Here is a 17,477-nt window from a genome sequence, read left to right as displayed (position 1 = left end):
GATCAGTGCTTCTCAAATGGGGGTGCAGGTACCCCTAGGGATACTTGAAGGAACTCCAGGGGGCACATTTCAAAATAATTGAGCAAATGAAATATATCAGGAAAATATAAGTTCATAAAACATATTTTATGTTCAGTAGGTTAGTCAATTTCATTATTTTTAAATGAATAAAGTTAATGATTCATCTTTATGAATAGATCTCTATTATAATTCCAAAATGGAATATTTTTCAAATATTTATCTATAATTATATATTGGTGATATAATATATAATGATATAATGAAAAAATTAATAAAAAAAAAAGACAAGGGAGCTGAAATTCCAGCAGATTGAAACGTACATTTTTAAAATGCACCGTTTCTGACATTTCTATGTGATTGCAGCTGGGCGTGGGAGAATATGTGCGCAAAAATAATAATTGTCCAAATTTTATACTAACTATTATAAGGACAATTTTTCAAATGCATTTTCATTGGATTTATTACATTGATTTTCCTGCGATTTGTGCAGCAATCTGCCGAGCGGCGCTCAAACTATGTCGGTAAATTCTTTGTTGACTTGTTTCACCCCAAGACAGTAGGTGGCGGTAGAGACCAGTTGAAGAGTCATCGTCTCTTCACAGGCTCCAAAGACAGACCGTACCATTTTGCAAGTTTTTTTGTGGGTGTTAAGAAATACAACCTGAGTGGGCGATGGAAAAAAAAAATCATAAATAACGAAAATTATTACAAATTTAAAGCATTTTCAAACTTAGGAAAAAATCAAGTGTATCGTTTGCAAAGTGTGTGCACAAGAGTTAAGCACGGCGGCAACGTTTGATGCCTGATGGAATCGAGCGACACTGCAATGCATAACACAGACATTTTTTAATAGAATTCATTTATAACAAATGTGACTTTATGATTTCTCATACAGACTTCTTTCCCCACCGATGTGACCTAAGTAAGAAAATAAAAAGCACTCCTCTCATTCAGCAAAAAAAACAAAACAATTTACACTTACAACTAATCAGAGGTAATTGTATGAACTTTTTAACAAGCCTTTTTTTTGTTTGTTTTGTTTTTTTACAATTTCATGACTTCATTTTCAGTTTATGCATCCAGACGAGAGATAGATAGAGAGAGCAGAGGAACACAACGTTTATTTCTGTTAATGACGCTCCAAGCCGAACATGTGATCTTGGGGCGGGGCGGCAGAATTTTCCCCAGTCATTGCTGGAAAAACCGCAGCAACGGAACGGACGCTCATTTTTTTTCCTATTTGTTTTCCACAACTTTTTTTTGGTCTTTTTTTTTAAATAGTTGATACCTTTTTGTGTTATTTACATACACACAAAGTGAACGTTGAAGGAGACTTTTTTTTTTTCTTCCATAATGGGTTCAAGTAATATATTATTGGGTTTAGAATCAATAGGGCAGTGCATAGTACAAAGATAGAGAAAGTGCAAATCTTCCTTAGCGGGCCGATTTGGGCCGTCCTGCGATGTTTGACCATGCATCTTAGAAAAGAAAAATCAGCAACTACATAACAGTACTTTGAGAAATGAACAACAAAAAAAAGTACATAATTGCTTGTGTTTACAAGGGAAAGAAAGACCTGGAATGCACATCCATGAAGCCTCCGCAAAAGGCAAAAAATACGGGCAAAAATTTGGAAAAAAAAAAGACGCCAATCAATGTTATGTTTGCCATTATTATATGTGTAGGAAATTTGGGATTTAAAAAAAATATGGTGATTATACTTTGCAGAATTTTCTTTAGGTAAGATTGTCCATCCATTTTTTTCTCTCTGTGGGCCGCTTCTGCGGTGTTGAAAAATTTGCCGGATTTTTCCGGCACAGAAAAACTAAAACTTCGCTTCCCTAGCAATGTATGGAGCACCAATAGCAACGTAGAATCGTTTGATGATCTTGTTTCGTCAGTTTTGTTTTGAAGGGCTACTTGGTAGCAATTTTTCCTTTCTCTTTTACATAACCACTTAAGCTGTTCAAATATCTGCTAGCTTCTTGTTTGAACTGTGTACGAATTTTCAAGATCAGATCGTCCGATTTTTTTTGTCCATTTTGTTCCTAAAAGCTATTCGCTTCCATTTTACTTGCCTCATTAAGAAGGCACTGTTGAATTATCTGCTAGCTTCTTGTCTGAAATGTGTACGAAATTTTTGGATCGGACCGTCCGTTTTTTTTGTTTTTGTCAATTTTGTTTCATACGTTCCTTTTTTTGTCAATGACGTTTCTAAGGGCTAGCCATTTTACGTCCCTCAACTACACTCCGCTTAGGTTGTTGAAAAATCTGCTCTCGCCACGTTTGAAACGCGCACGAAATTTCAAGACATCAAGATCGGACTCTGTAGGATTTTCCCGATGTTTTTCGGCCGGCCGGCCTCCGTCTCGGACGCTCGAATCAACGGCGGCATCCACCCTGTCCTCGCCCCGCTCCCTTGTAACGGTTCCCATCTTGAAAAGCTTCATTTTCCGATTTTCCCTCCAGGTCCGTGAACTAGTCGCGCCCACCCAGCCACGGTAAGGCCACTGGAAATGACGCAAAATGAGCTTACAAAATGTCGTTTGCATATATAATCTTATGTGACATAGTGAATACTACCGTAAATAAACACACACACACACACTTATATATATATATATATCTATCTATATTGACATATATGCCGAATACTCAAACGATACACTGAAATGGTATAAAAACAGGCATAAATATAAGGCACTCTAAATGGGAAAAGGAAGAGTGGAGAACGGCTTTAAAGAACGTAGCAGACGTTTTATGCCCAATTGCGTGACGGACAGCTGATGAACATTTCCAGGTGACGCCCGCGGGGGGCGGGGTGTCCTGACTTAATACCGCGTCGTCTATCGCGCGAGAAAAGATGCACGGAATCACAATGGCGTCCTACCGATGTGCATTCCAGTCAAGCGTCACTTTCCCCCCACGCCTTCGCTAAGCTTTCATATTTAAGAAGAATATTTGCATTTGACATTTCGCTATACATCTATATATGTGTTTAGTATCCAAATTCATCCCTTATCACCCTGACATGGAAGAACTAAGATAATTGATAGCAGCGACTTCATACTTTGCTCCTCCCTGTTGATTCCACAAAGCCCCAGTTTATCGGATGGGAGGTGTGTGTCACGAAAAGGGCGGGAAAAAACAAAAACAAATCGGGAAACGATCCAGGCCGATGGCTGAGACTGGCGCTGAGCCGTTTGTTTTGTTTTTTTAACTCAATCCATGTGCTACAAACCCAAAAAACTCAATCCTGCACAAACAGCTCGAAGGAAAGGGAACACGCTCGTATGTCAATAAGCTTCTTTCAGTGTAAAAAATTAAATGTACACATTTTCAAAGGAAAAAAATCACATCGGCTGTATCATAAAGTACTAAAAAACTAAAGCAATTGTTTGATTTATTCCATAGAGCTTTTTTTTGTATCTCCCCCGGCAAACGTTAGGTGATGAAAATGGAGAAGGGTCGGGGTCCGTTTGAGCCACGTCCGGGTTTTCCCCACGGGCGTGATTGTGATTTTCTTTACAATGCGCGTCAAGTTCGTCCGATGCCTCTGGTGTCAAAACGGCCCGGCTACTCTCACATTCTGCGCCGGGTTCCTCGCTTCCCGAATCAATCCTTGAAGCAAAAAAAAAAAAAAACCCAAAACAAATCCGACCGGGCGCCTCAAAGGTCCGGATTCCGTGGTTGGCCCACAAGGCCGGTCGGTACTTGGATCGCTAAAATACTTGGTCCTCCGGGGAATCTTTTTTTTTTTTTTTTTGGTGACCGGTTCACGTCACACATCCAACACTTAATGAGTTGTTTGCAAGGAGTTTGTACGTTCTCAAGCAGTAATTTATGGCTCAGAAGAGAGGCGCAACTGGGGGTTTTTTTTCTTTCCTTTGGGCGTTTCCCTTCCGCGCTGAGTCCTTTACGTTGCATAGTGATCAAAGCTTCCCAGATACTCTAATCCGGCCCTGTAGCAGAACTGGTATTGATCCTGGAAAAACAAACAAACAAACAAACAAAGAGTTACGGCTTCCGGAAAGGAGATTGTCAAAGGCTCGTAACGGACGCGCTTTGGAGTCTGGGAATTTATGCTGGCCTATCCGGGTTGCGTATGGCGGTCGCATGCCGTCGTTAGATTTTTGGCAACGAGAGCGAGGCTGCTTAATATGCTGGTGCGCTCAAGAGATTCAAAAATTGGGAGATTCCTTTAAATCTGTAAATAATTGATCTAATTCATCTTCAATTTCAAATGTCGGTGAAAAAGCTGATGCCATTTTTTTCAATTATTGGATTACTCTTATTAATATAGTCAAGTGCCAGGCCACACATATCCATGTTCATGTTCAAGAGATTGAAACAGTTGAGGTTAATAAAGAAAAATGTGTCAAAATTAATCGTTTTCATCTCACCTAAAAACCTGTGGGAAAAACCCTCAAACATCATTTCATGATTTGAACTGATATTACTACAGTCAAGGGCAGATAAACAATATTTATATTAGTGCTCTCAAGCAGCAGATTAAGAACTGTAGATAATTAATCTAAATATCTTTTTTAATCTTATTTTAAAATTTCAGAGAAACAGGGTTAAATATTTTTCTAATACGATTATTATTATAGTCAAAGGCTGAGCCGCAATATTTGTTAGTGCTCTCAAGAGATTCAAAGAATTAAGAGATTAATTCATTTAGAACTGTAAATATTCGATCCAACTGATCTTTAACGTCACCCAAAAATTTTAGAGTAAAAGCTTAAACCGTTTTTAAAATGTGATGATTATTATTGTGATTACATATATTTATGTCAGTGCTCCCAAGAGATAAAAAAAGACTCATTAAGATTTGTAGATAATCGATTATCGAATGAATCTCTTGTTAATCCAAGCTAACAAAAAAAAAAAAAATCATTTATTTATTAGCGGTATTACAAACTCAGATGCTTCTGAAGCTTTTGGATCGTTAAACATGACGCGGGGCAAATTGTTATTACAATTTCAGAAAAGCAAATGTAAGAAAAGGAAGTTTCGCCTTCTTGGTTCCTCATCCCAAAACAGAGTTTTTGACACCTCGGATACATTTCCACACCCTCGGGTCATATTGACCCAGAGACATTATTGCTGTTCATGAGAAGTAAAGGTCTTTGTTGCAATCGCTAGCTGCGGCCGCGGTCGCTTCGCATTGATGCGCTAAGCTAAACCCGCGCTTCTTCTGCGGCGAGCAAGCTCCTTTTTCCCGTACCTCTGTCTGCACCATGGCCGGTCTCTGCGTCCGCAACATCTTGACGGTCTGAAAGATGTCTACGACGCCCTCGTATCTCATTCGCTCCAAGGCAATGCTGAGGGTGATGAAGACGCCGGTCCGACCGACGCCAGCGCTGCGGGAAAGGGGGGGGACGGGCGGGTGAGAGGACGGCCAAAAACGCACGCGAGGACCGCGCCTCGGAGACGCCGTCGGCGGTCGCGCCGCTCCCCGCGGGCTCGCGGCATCCGTTGGCGCTCTGGCGCACGAGCGGCTTGGACTCACCTACAGTGGACGGAGATGGGCCCGTCCTGGCCAAACTGCTCTTTCGTTTTATGTACTTGGCCGATGAAATCGATGAAGCCCTCCCCGGATTTTGGCACTCCTTGCTCGGGCCAGTCCGTGAACTGGAACTGTCGCACGGTCCGCGACTGCCCGTCCTGGGAAGGAGGAAGCAGATGTCTCATTAAGCGCGCCTGTCGTCGCGTACCGTGCAAATCCCTTCCGCGCTAAGCTGACTTTGCCGGCGTCTGACTCGGCGATATTGTGGGCCTTTGATAAGGATGGCGATCCCATTGAGAAGCCGGTAGAACACGCGGTACAAAGAAAGCGGCCCGCGCCGTTTATCCGCGTTTGATGGAATTAGAAAGTCCGGTCGCCCATATTTACGCTTAACAGACTGCGGGTTTGGGGTAAAGGCGCGCTGGACACCGCGACGACTCGCGCTCACCCTGGCGTCCGTCACTTTGAACTCCCGGAGGATGTACTGCGGCATGTTGTACTCGGCCATGGGGTCCACCACGAAGTACTGGTATCTGGCCGACCTCTCCGCGGGCCAGTACTGATGGCATTTTTCCTACGAGAGACAAAGGCGATCATCCACGGCCGGCGGACGCTTTGCGTTTTTTTCCCGGCGTACCCTGCCCATTTCTCTGAGCTTGGTCAGCATGACGACGATAGTGGAGTTGTGCTCCCACAGCATTCTCCAGAAGTCCTCTGTGGTTTCCGCCAGAGGTCCCTGCGTGGCTACGTAGGCCTTCTGCTGCCTGAGAAGAGCGCGGGGGATCGGCTTAGCCGGCGCCGACCGACGCCGACCGACGCGGGAGCGGCGCGCCCACCTGTAGCCGTCGATGAAACTGGCGTTGATGTAGTCGGATCCCTCCACCCCTCGAATGGGCTGGAGGCACACGCGCGTGGACTCGTATGGCATGATGTTGACAAGGCGGTTCTTGAACTTGTTGCAGGGGAGGTTGGCACTGATGAATCGCGACGTGTGGGCTTTCGTGTTGGCTAAGCGCTGCGTTTCAACAGACGGGAATGACATGATGGATCGAATCAAGCCATCCGGCAGAAAATATGAGTCCAGACTTTTGGTTTGGCAGATACGCGCCGGGAAAACCCTGCGTTTGCGCCGTCGCGGGGAATCAAAGGGGAAAGTTCCAGAGTCCCGTTACGCAAACGAGTAAAAACGGGGCAATGCGGTCTCCTGGCTTTTAAAGTGTCTGGAGCTGAAAGAATTTTGTGGCGGATTTTCCTTGAAGGAAACGCTTTGTAGATTTTCTAATGCTACAATGCATGACATGTTAATTATTTTTTGTATTTTCAGTCCCCGTATTCAACGTATAGCAATTTTCAATAGGAAAAAAAGTTGACCTACATTTGCAGTGGTATCATTCTGCGTACTTTAATCAGCAACTTCAGCAAATAGATGGTGCGAAATCATCTATTTTTTTTTACCGACTCATCTGCTGGAATATTTGATCATGAATGCTCTTGCTCGTCCATAAACGATAACATGAAAAATTTAAGACTTGTAGCAACTTCGCTAACAACTTAGCGAAAAGTTGCTTCATATTATCATTAATTTGCTCCTCATTTGAAAAGAAAAAAACGGTACTGTTCCTGTCACATCATTAAATTAAATGTGCTGATACATGCAAGGAACCTGTTTAAATCTCACGTACCCCCTGAAGTGCCTTCACATACCACTAGGAGAACTCAAACACCAATTTGAGAAGGTCAGGAATAAGTACTTTACTTTTACTTTACTTTTCTTCGTAGTTCATTTTACTTAGGTGTGAAGTATATATTGAAATAGCAGATGGAATGACATAATTCCAGTTCCCTAATCAAGTATGTGACGAGCGCCGACCGATATGGGCTATTTTAGGGAAAACAAAGATTTTTGGTCGACAAAACGATTAACAATCGGCCGACGAGTAAAAACATTTGTAATGAATAAAATAACATTTGATTCCTCACAACGCCAACCAATGAGTGTCAATTATCAGCTGATTTTCACGATTGGCAAGCTGGCACGGGTCCTATTCCCCACAAACGGCAAAACTAAATCAGCAAATATCAGCCATTTAGCCGAGTAGTTTGAGCAGATGTCAGAAGATCCAGAATCAGTCGGGCACTTTTGACGACACGGAGTAATTTGATCCCAAACTCTGCTTTCTAAGAACAGGAAGGTTTTTGTTTTTTGCTAGAATACCAGTTAAGGTAAGCCGTTTTAAACACGGCTTGGGTTTTTGTTAAACAGATTTCCGAAAAATGCGACTGATACGCGTCCTCTTCCTCGCGATGCATTCTTCGTTTTTGACCGGCGGGATTTACACTCCGGAAGGATCGCGGTCGGAAAAATACGGCGGCTCGGAGCTTCGGTCAACAGAAACCGACCTTGAACTCCAGTTCCATGCCGGTGACGTTCTCGCCCGCCTCTATCTGCGTCAGTTTCTGGATGTAAGCGTAGAGGTTCCGGGCGGGCACTTCGGTGGTGCCGCAGTTGACGGCCTCCTGCAGCGCGTCGTGAATGAAGACGTACTGGTCTTCGGTCTGCACCATGTAGTTGCGCTGGGCACGCATCAGCGTCACGTGCCCGTAGATGTCCACCGTCTTCTCGTGCTTGATTCGCTCCAGCATGGCGTCGATCACGATGAAGCAACCCGTGCGACCCACGCCAGCGCTGTTGAAACAGTTGCGATGCCCGTCAAAAATTTGGAAACACCTACATATTCACAAGCGACCTTTTGAACTGGATTTTTTTTTCAGATTTAAAGTATGTGAGTGCATTCAGACCCGATTTTCCAAACCGTAATGCACAGGATACAGCCTGTGATTTGCTCCTAATTTGACAGTTTGCCCTACGATCCGTTTTGAGCGTGTGCGCCGGGTCCCAAAAACTGTAAACATTTTATCGTGCTGGTAAACCCTCCACTTGACTGTGGAACTATCTCCCGCTGACGCAGGAATGGAATATGGACGTTACATACGCTAGCAGCGATAAACCAATCAGAGATCATTACGTACTAACTACGTACACCAGCGATAAACCAGAGAAAATGACTGTACATAGTACATGCAGTACGTACTCTGGCAGCGATAAAGCGATTGAAATACACTTACGTATGCCCTATTATTCTTGCCGGGCGTATATTTGCGCATGCACCTTTTAAAAAAGACAGTGCCTAGTAATACGGTATGGTTCGCAAAATACGATAGTTTAAGGGAATGGCACATTGCTAAAACAGTCACTCAAACATAAATAACCTGAAAATAAAAATGTTTCAAATCGTATCATATCCTCTTAAAATGGAATAACGCACAGCGTCAAACCATGTGGAATTGTTCCACATTCAAATGAAAACCTATTTGAACCATTTCGCACCCCAGAAAAATCGGATGGAATCCTCTTTTGAGGAGAGATGCATACTTCTATAATTAAAAATATACAACTGGGAATAAATTGCCTGTCATAAAACATCATCCACATCATAAAGCTAACTGTGATAAGACCCAGATGTGCAAAGCCGTTGTGGGGATAAAATGGGCCTATTTTGAAGAATGGAAATGAACTTTCTATTAGCCAAAAACTTTCTATTTTTGGCTAATGTTCTTTTGTTTACCATTTCTGTCGCTATTACTGCCTAATGCCCATCATTTCAGGATTCATCTTCAGTTCAGGATTTTGATTCAGTCACAAAGAAAAAAAAAAACACCGAGGTATCGGCTGTTTCCGAACTGCTGCCGACTGGAATCGAACCGTCATATTGTCTTTACCGGGCCGAGAACTTTGGCGAAAGAAGGGCTGAGCGTTTGAGTCGGAGCGTAATTCAAGTTGATGCGGCACAGAGCGGCCATGGGGATTTGGCAGCCACCTTTGGCGGCGTCCCGTTCCCGTCGTCCCGACCGGGACCGGTCTCTGGCATTCCGAAGAGGCCGGCCCCGTTCCCGTTTATCAACTTCGGAGACGCGGCGCTCCGGGATAAAGAGGCCATGGGATCCATTACGCCCAAATGCCCGCGAGGTGCGAGCCTCGATCTTCCGCCTCCGCCTCGCGACGCCACATTTGTTTTTCATTTGTTCGGGACACAAAAGAAAAGCGAGGACGGCGCCCAACTCGGGCGGGAGTCAAGTTGGACGCCGGAGGCCCGGTCTGCCTAATGTGCCATGCGGCCGATGGAATAAAGATACGTACGGGAGTCATTGGCTTTAACAAATGATCTGATGATCGCTGGAAAAAAAAGGAGGCTGACCGCAGATGAACTTTTTTACGCCGCTCCGTTTTTTTTGGGGTTGCTGACAATTCTTCAGCCCTTTAGGGCGCAAAAGTACGGAAATATGGGAGCTGCCAATGTGTGTGGAAACATACTCACGAATGTGTACGTATATGCGTGTACGGTCAAACACATTTTAAAAAGTTTGAATACTTACACACGTGCAAATATGTTTGACGTATTTAACCCTTGTGCGGTATTTTGGCCAAGCTTTTGATCTTTACGTCAAAGGTATTTAACGTAAAAAAGAAGGCATTGAAAGATGACACCAGGAAACTGAAATTTCACCCACATGCTGAGAACATGTCAAGGTTCAACATAGCACAACATTTAGTTTTAGTGTGCCATTCTGTAGCTAAAATACTGTAAGATTTACATGGGAGAAAATGACCCAAAAATGGTCAAAAAACGGCATGTGTTTTTTGGCCTATAAGCTGCACCAGCAAAAATTGAGTGAAAAAAACAATTTCTGTCAATCATAACATCATATGTAGGAAGAAAGATGGGATATGTTTTTTTTTTTCAACTTAAACCTTTTTTAAAAATTGCCTTCTTACAGCAACATCCTATCTTTAAAGTAGTATTGACTTAAATAGCAGTTCAAAGTCAAAGCCAATACTTCCAGAGTGTTTTCATCTGCCTTTTGTTTAATTGATTGAATATTTTAATGAACACATAATCATATAAGTCATTTATACACTCATACTTATAAAAAATCATGTGTATATGTATATATATATATGTAGGTATCAAATTTACACGTCACACTTTTAGACACAATCTTATTCTCTTCTTCACTTTACACATTTTCTTATATTTTTAATACTATATCTTCGAAATGTTTTGGAGCACATTTTTTCTTTTTTTTAACTGCCTACTTCATTATGTGCTCTATTGTCTGGAGAGTCTGCTCAGGGAAGTGAACAGAATAATCATTTCATTGTGTAGTGTTACTATGTAGATGCCAATAAAAAGTCCTGAATTCTAGAATAGTTGTTCCATAAATGGACACCCCCCAAAAAAACCCCGGAGATAAGACGCACTGGACTATAAGCCGCAAGGCTCAAATAGTGAGAAAAAAGGTGCGGCTTATAGTCCAAAAACACGGTGTTTTCCATTGTTTTCCGATTACACCTGTTTCATTTCGTAATGCCAAGCGGCGCCTTCGTTAATTGCCCGGGTCATAATGGGAAAACTGTATTTTGATAGGTCGGAAATACACTCAAACACATATGGGTCATGATGGGAAAACTGTATTTTGATAGGTCGGAAATACACTCCAACATATCTGCAAGCGGGTTCAAATCACCCTGCGCTTGCGTGCAAAAGAATCACGGGGGAAACGAAACGCAAAAATATTCAAATCGCCGCCGGGGACCGAGGAGCGCCTCGGCCCCCGGGCCGACTTTTTGCGGCGCTGAACCGGACCCGGTAGACCGACCGCCTGCCAAGCGAGCGGTGGCAGATTGGCAGAGAGACAGGAAGATGAGGGATGCGGGCGGGAGGTGAGACGGGGGACGCGCCGTCGCTCGGCTTCACGTCAAGACGGAGCGGCGCCATATATTAAGCGTAAGGGCGGCGAACGGCGGGAACGCGCGATATCCTTTTTATCGACGAGTGGGGCTCGGGCTCGGGCGGCGGACGGCGAGCCGGCTGGCAGACTGACTGCACTAATGACCTGACAGCGGCGCTTCTCAGCCAGTCCCGGCAGCTGCTTTGGACGTTGACACACATTAAGTGTCAGACTAATGTGCTTTCCAGAAGTTGAGCGAAAGGGGAAGGGGGGGCGTTGGGAAGCGCACTGTAAAATACAGCTGCACTGAGCCGCCGCAAGATAAAGGATGCAGAGCAGCCAAAGCAATTACATATGTATTGTTAGCAAATCTCTCGCTGTCAGCTAACGTGCCAAGCGGACGGACGCGCGCACAGCCGGCGGAACGGGGCGAGCTGACTGTTGGAAAAACCTCCCAGCCATTCCAAAGGTCTGTTTGGCCTTCCTGTTCGCCCCCCCAAAAAAAGATGAAAAAATTGCAGTCACTCATAAAACGTAACGTTACGAAGTGGATGCGTTTCAAGCAGTTGGAGGCGCTTTTACGTTTCTTCGCGGCGGGGTGTTTTTTTCACGCTCTGAACTTGAGAATTAATTCCCTCAACCGATCAATCGGCGGTAAATCCCGGAAAATCACACTTTTATCTCCTATAAAAGGATCAAAATCGGCTCGCCGTTGTAAACACGGAGCTAAAAAAGTATACAGTGCCCCTTGCTACGTTATCTATTGCGACGGTTCTCAAATGGGGGCACTTGAAGGGACGTCAGGGCGTACTCGCGATTTAAAATAAAATAGTACCCCTGTGGGTACTTGAAGGAACTTCAGAGGGTACTCGAGATTGAAAAAAAATAAGAACAAAAATGCTAAAATCCTTTAAAAATAATGACTGAATTTCAGATAAACATACGTTCAGAAAACAAATTTCATGTTCAGTAGGTTATTCATTTTCATTTTTGTAAAAAGCCGGTTTGCCCCCCATACAAGAATAGGTCGACACAATTCGTCACGTGCCACCTCTCGTCACCTGTCGAGTTTTAATGATTTATTTAGTGAACACATTTTTCTGCGGACAAATATTTATTTTCAATTATTTCTTATTGAGAGCGGGTCTGACACTTTGTTGAGTATTTTGGGGGGGGACAAACATTTATTCATAATTAATTAGTTAACTATTTTTAACTATCATTGATTAAACCAAAAAATGCTTTGCACTGGTTGAGGGATTTGGCCGAAAAGATATTTCACTGGGGGTACACTACTGAAAAAAGAGTGAGAACCACTGATCTATTGCGTATTTTTATTTATGACTAACTTTAAAAAATATATATTTTCCTTCTAAGTCGAACCAGACAAAAAATATCCAAACAAGATAAAAGTTCAATGGTAAATTTCAGACCACAACAGCAACTATTTGACCCTGCGGCTTTTAATATGGTGCAGGTTATTGATTATTTTTTAGCCCTGCGCTTCAAGCAGCCAATACATCAGTCACCCGGTCTCGTCACATCTGACCAATGCAATTACGGAACACGTCAGTTGACCAATGAAACTGTCCGTGTCTGCCTCCGGCTGAAAATTCATCCACTATTTGCGGCGCTCACGTGAGGCAGAAGCCCGCGATGAGCGAGCGAGAAAGAGACACGACACGGAAGAGCGCGGCTGTATTCAACAATTGAGAGCGAAACTAAGTATCTTTAGTTGAATTTATTGGGCAAACGGCCAAGCGGCGGCGTTGCGCCTCAGGCTCGACTTGACTCGTTTTTCCATTCACTAGTTGCCTAGTTGACTGTTGCCCTTGACAACAAAGCAACTTTGTCATGAAACAATCTTCAATTTTTGATGAACACTTCTCGTCTTTTGAAACAGTCATTAAAATAATACAATTCTCGTCAAATCCGTTTTTTTATTTATTTTTTTTTATGACACCCTTGACTTATCTAATACTAAGCCGGTTGAGCACTGCAGTGATAACTGTGACCATTGGATGGCAGTGTTTTCATACATACAACACATACATGACATACATGTACTTTGTAATTCCGGTGCCATTTGTTTTATATGGCACCCGTTGCCAGCGTTTAGCGGTAGCTCCAGCGTTAGCGGCTTGTAGCTAGCTTCTTAGCAAGCGCTACAGTTGATTACATTTCAAAAGCAGAAAGTGACTGCATACATTGAGAGTTGTTGTTCCGACTGATCACTTTTCAATGGATGCCATTTTTTGACATATTCATAAATCATACAAATATCTTTGGCAATTGAAAAAAAAAAATGGCCAGTATAACAAAGGACGCCAGAAAAGCAGTTGGAAATGCTACTTAACGCTTTTTGGTCATTTTCTTCCACATCATTCTCGAGGTATTTTAGCCAAGGATGGCACACTCCATGCTGTCACCGTTTGGGTGAAATTTCAGCTCCCTGGTGCCTTTTTTCAACGCTTGATTGAAAGATCCAAGGATTGAACAAAATAGCGCATAAGAGTTAAGTTTGGGGGACGTATTGTGCACGGGTCTTTCATGGAACATTATGCCAAACGTTACATAGTTAATGCTAAATGTTACATAGTTAATGAAGCGTAAGGCTTGTATGAGGCTTCTATTTGCAACGTGAATCCAGCACCCGTGGGATTGCAATGGCTTATTTGGTCTTTGTTGGAGCTTGTTTCGCAGCTTGAGCGTGATGGAAGTTGAAAAGCTTTCTCCTCGTTAACTCCGGAGACGCGCTAACAGCGCGGCTCGCGTAGCTCCTTTTTCAGCCGTTTGAATTAAAAATGGATCTTTTTAAAATTGCATTCAAACATCAAGGACGGACGGGATCTATTTTTGGAGGGGGATCTGATAGGGAATTAAAAGCGCCCATCTGCATTAAGTGGCGCATTCTGTTCCACCGAGCAGAGTCAACGCGTTGAATCGGAAGCAAGCGGCGCTAATTAACAACGCGATGCGTTACTTCCAAACGGGCGCTAAGCCTCCTTCTTTTTGTCACTTTCTGACACCGGTTTACATGTGCCGAGTCTTCTTCCGCCGGCGCCAAATTTGCTCGGCGGGAGTCCCGCCGGGAGTCCGGACGCAGACGGGGCGGGCTCGCGAGCGCTTTGTTTAGGATGCGAGACCCGAGGGGGATGAGGCCGACGCTCGCGCGCGTGTTGGCGGCGGATCGGCGCTAGCTTAGCGGCGGTGCGTAGGGGGCCGTGTCAGCTGAGGGGAATGATAGCGCTCGTACCGTCATGTTAAAAGGCTTTGCCTCCAAACCTTTTGTGTGGGATGCAAGGTTAACTTCAAGGCCAAATTAGCATATACATGGAAATGCTCGCAAAATTACCCGTAAGGAGGGAATCTCCGCGTATGCGCCGGGTTCTGTGGACCCATCCGTGGATGAAATAATCACAGCCATTAAACAGTTAAGTTGCTTAACTTACCGCTATTTGCATTTCAGATTGATCGTTTTCAATCCATACCGGCTTTTATGCTTATTATTTTTGAAACTGCAGGCTAACGCTGGTACTAACTGAATCGAATATTAAGTAACACAATTACTGAAGCAGTAAAGTAATCAATGACTTTAGGAAGTTAATTACAAATAAAATGGATTATTTTAGAGTAACTGAATGCCAGTCAAAATTGTTGACGCCAGGGCAGTGGTTCTCAAATGGCATTTCAGGGTGTATGTGATATTTTTCAGGTACAAAAAGTTTTCATTCCGTCAAAGAATCAGTACGTTTTTCTTTTCAAGTAAGAGCAAATGAACTGGAACATGAATTAACATACGGCTAGAGTTACTGTCGTCGACGGGAATTATTATCAAATATTTCTGCCGACGAACCTGAAACACGCCTGGTCGATGACATGAGATATAATCATGATAACAACCATAATAACAATAACAAAAATCCATCTGTCATGCTGTTACTGAATGAAAATAAATGCTTGAGCCAAACAAAATCGATGCTAAAATGTTTCATTGTTGTCCAAAACAAATGTGGTGAAAAAACCTTGGTCCTGTGACAATATTGATGTAAAGTCATTTCGTCGAAAAATGCATGAGACTAAAAGTGGCGCAAAAAAACTGTGTGAAAATTTCACTGTAAGCAGGGGACTACGGTGAGATTTTACGGAGTTTTGCAAACAGTAGTCCATTTTTCCTTCCCATCAATTACGTTTTGTTCTCTGACGTCCGACAACATCCATCACATCTGTGAAAATGCACCAAGGCCACAATTGGTTTTTTTTCACCCTTGTGCAGTATTTTTTCGGGTTGTTTTCTTCCACCCCATTCTCAGTGTACTTTAGCCACGGGATGGTTATAATAGTTATAGTTATAATCTATAAATGGTTGTGCCATGTTGAATTCTCACATATTGTCACTACGTGGGTGAAATTTCAGCTCCCTTTCAAAGTTTTTCCTTTGATGCGAAATGCCTTTAATGTAAAGCTATAAGGATTGGACAAAATATTGCACAATGCTTAATAAAAAGAGTAAGAATAACATTTGTTTTTTAATAGTTTTGTTTAGCTATATATATATAATATATATATATATATATATATATTATATATATATATATATATATATATATTATATATATATATATATATATATATATATAATATATATATATATATATATTATATATATATATATATATATATATATATATATATATATATATATATATATATATATATATATATATATATATATGTGTGTGTGTGTGTAAAATAAATGCTGAAACAGTGGTTTAAGGCGTAAAAAAAAAAAAATGGTCGCTTGTGGCTGGTGACCTGTGCAGTGTGTCAGCCGGGCGAGCTAATAAGAAGGAGAGCTATAGAAAAGGGCCGTATGGAAGTACAAACGGCGTGCGTGCGCACAGACGTGTGGGCGGGTGCGCGCGTTCCCCGCTTAAAGCACAATGAGACTTCTGGCTTCATCCAGCGACCATTAAAGTGATTTTGGGAGCTTTTATTTGTTAATGAATTCATCCATTAAAATGATTAAAAACCCCGGTACATTGTCATACGTATTCGTAGTTTCATTTCGGCGAGCCGGGGGGGTGGGTAAGAAAAAAAAAAAAAAAAAAAATCAATTTCATGCTTGAGGTTATTTTTGTCATTTGCAGAGAATCGGCTACCTGCAGTGCACCACCATGGGCCCGGCGTCGGGAGGGTTGCACGCCTTTACCCGTCTCAAAAAGGCAAGGAACGGCGTGGGGTGTTCCGGCACGCCGTGGTCCGGCCAGGCCGTGAACTGGAACTGTCGGACCTCCCGTTTCTCGCTGGAGCCGTTCTGCGTAAACCCCCGACCCCCCGAAAAAATCGGGTCAATGAAAGGTCAATTCCTTAAGCGAAATGCGGCGCTCTTACTTTGAAAAGTGCAAATGTCCTGACGCAGTATGTGGCTAACTCCACCGTGTCCAGCAGCGTGACTTGGATCAGGCCGTACGTCTCCGTTGCTCTGGTGGGCCAGTACTGGTCGCACTTTACCTAGCGTGAAAACCGCCTTACAACGTGCGCAGCAAAAACCTCGCGCAAAAAAAAAAAAAATCATGTCCTGCTGTATCCAGCTGAAAATGACTCCCACCCTGTCCTACTCCCGATCCAGCTCCACTCCTCGTTTTCTTTCTCGCTCTTCTTCTTTTCTCACTTGCCTTTTCTAACCCTTGCGGCCTTTTGTGGAAATTGCTCGGGCAAACGATTTGGAAAAGGACTCCATTTTTCCCCGGACCTCCGCCAGACTCACTCACGTTCACGTCGGTTGGAAAACAAACGAGAACGATGCTGGTTTTTCGAAATTCGTTTCCAAAGAAAGAAATCAAACCCCGGACGGCGGCGTTGACTTCTTTGCAGAGCGGCCGCCGTTGCGATACGGCCGTTGCGATACGGCCGTTGCGATACGGCCGTTGCGATACGGCCGTTGCGATACGGCGTCTTACCCTGGATCGCTCCTCAAGCTTGGTCATCATGACGACGATGGCGCTCCGCTGCTCCCAGATCATTCGCCAGAATTCCCCAAAGGTCTCGGGCAGCGCGCCTTGCGTGGCGATGTACGCGTTTTGCTTCCTGTAGCCGTCCACGTAGTTGGCGTTGATGTAGTCGCTTCCCGGTATACCTGGGGGGAGGGGGG

The 17,477-nt window shown here is 43.3% G+C and overlaps 1 protein-coding gene across 37 annotated transcripts in view; it reads right to left on the bottom strand.

The window, feature by feature from the left end:
- Positions 1 to 848: 848 nt before the first annotated feature.
- ptprda (protein tyrosine phosphatase receptor type Da) overlaps positions 849 to 17,477 on the bottom strand; it is a 292,760-nt gene continuing 276,131 nt past the window's right edge. For all 37 annotated transcript variants that reach the window (XM_088424682.1, XM_088424666.1, XM_088424683.1 and 34 more), the window contains 10 exons: positions 17,287 to 17,462; positions 16,718 to 16,837; positions 16,486 to 16,640; positions 7,934 to 8,219; positions 6,370 to 6,548; positions 6,171 to 6,297; positions 5,982 to 6,107; positions 5,537 to 5,691; positions 5,252 to 5,387; positions 849 to 4,006 (listed from right to left, as the gene is read on the bottom strand). In XM_088424682.1, the coding sequence (XP_088280808.1) occupies positions 3,938 to 4,006; positions 5,252 to 5,387; positions 5,537 to 5,691; positions 5,982 to 6,107; positions 6,171 to 6,297; positions 6,370 to 6,548; positions 7,934 to 8,219; positions 16,486 to 16,640; positions 16,718 to 16,837; positions 17,287 to 17,462 (1,529 nt within the window). In that variant the 3' untranslated portion in view covers positions 849 to 3,937. The remainder of the gene's footprint in view (positions 4,007 to 5,251; positions 5,388 to 5,536; positions 5,692 to 5,981; positions 6,108 to 6,170; positions 6,298 to 6,369; positions 6,549 to 7,933; positions 8,220 to 16,485; positions 16,641 to 16,717; positions 16,838 to 17,286; positions 17,463 to 17,477) is intronic.

The sequence above is a fragment of the Hippichthys cyanospilos genome, chromosome 1, assembly GCF_059441005.1.
Source record: "Hippichthys cyanospilos isolate Australia breed blue-spotted pipefish chromosome 1, RoL_Hcya_1.0, whole genome shotgun sequence".
Lineage (NCBI taxonomy): Eukaryota > Metazoa > Chordata > Actinopteri > Syngnathiformes > Syngnathidae > Hippichthys > Hippichthys cyanospilos.
This window is presented reverse-complemented; position numbering and strand designations above follow the sequence as displayed.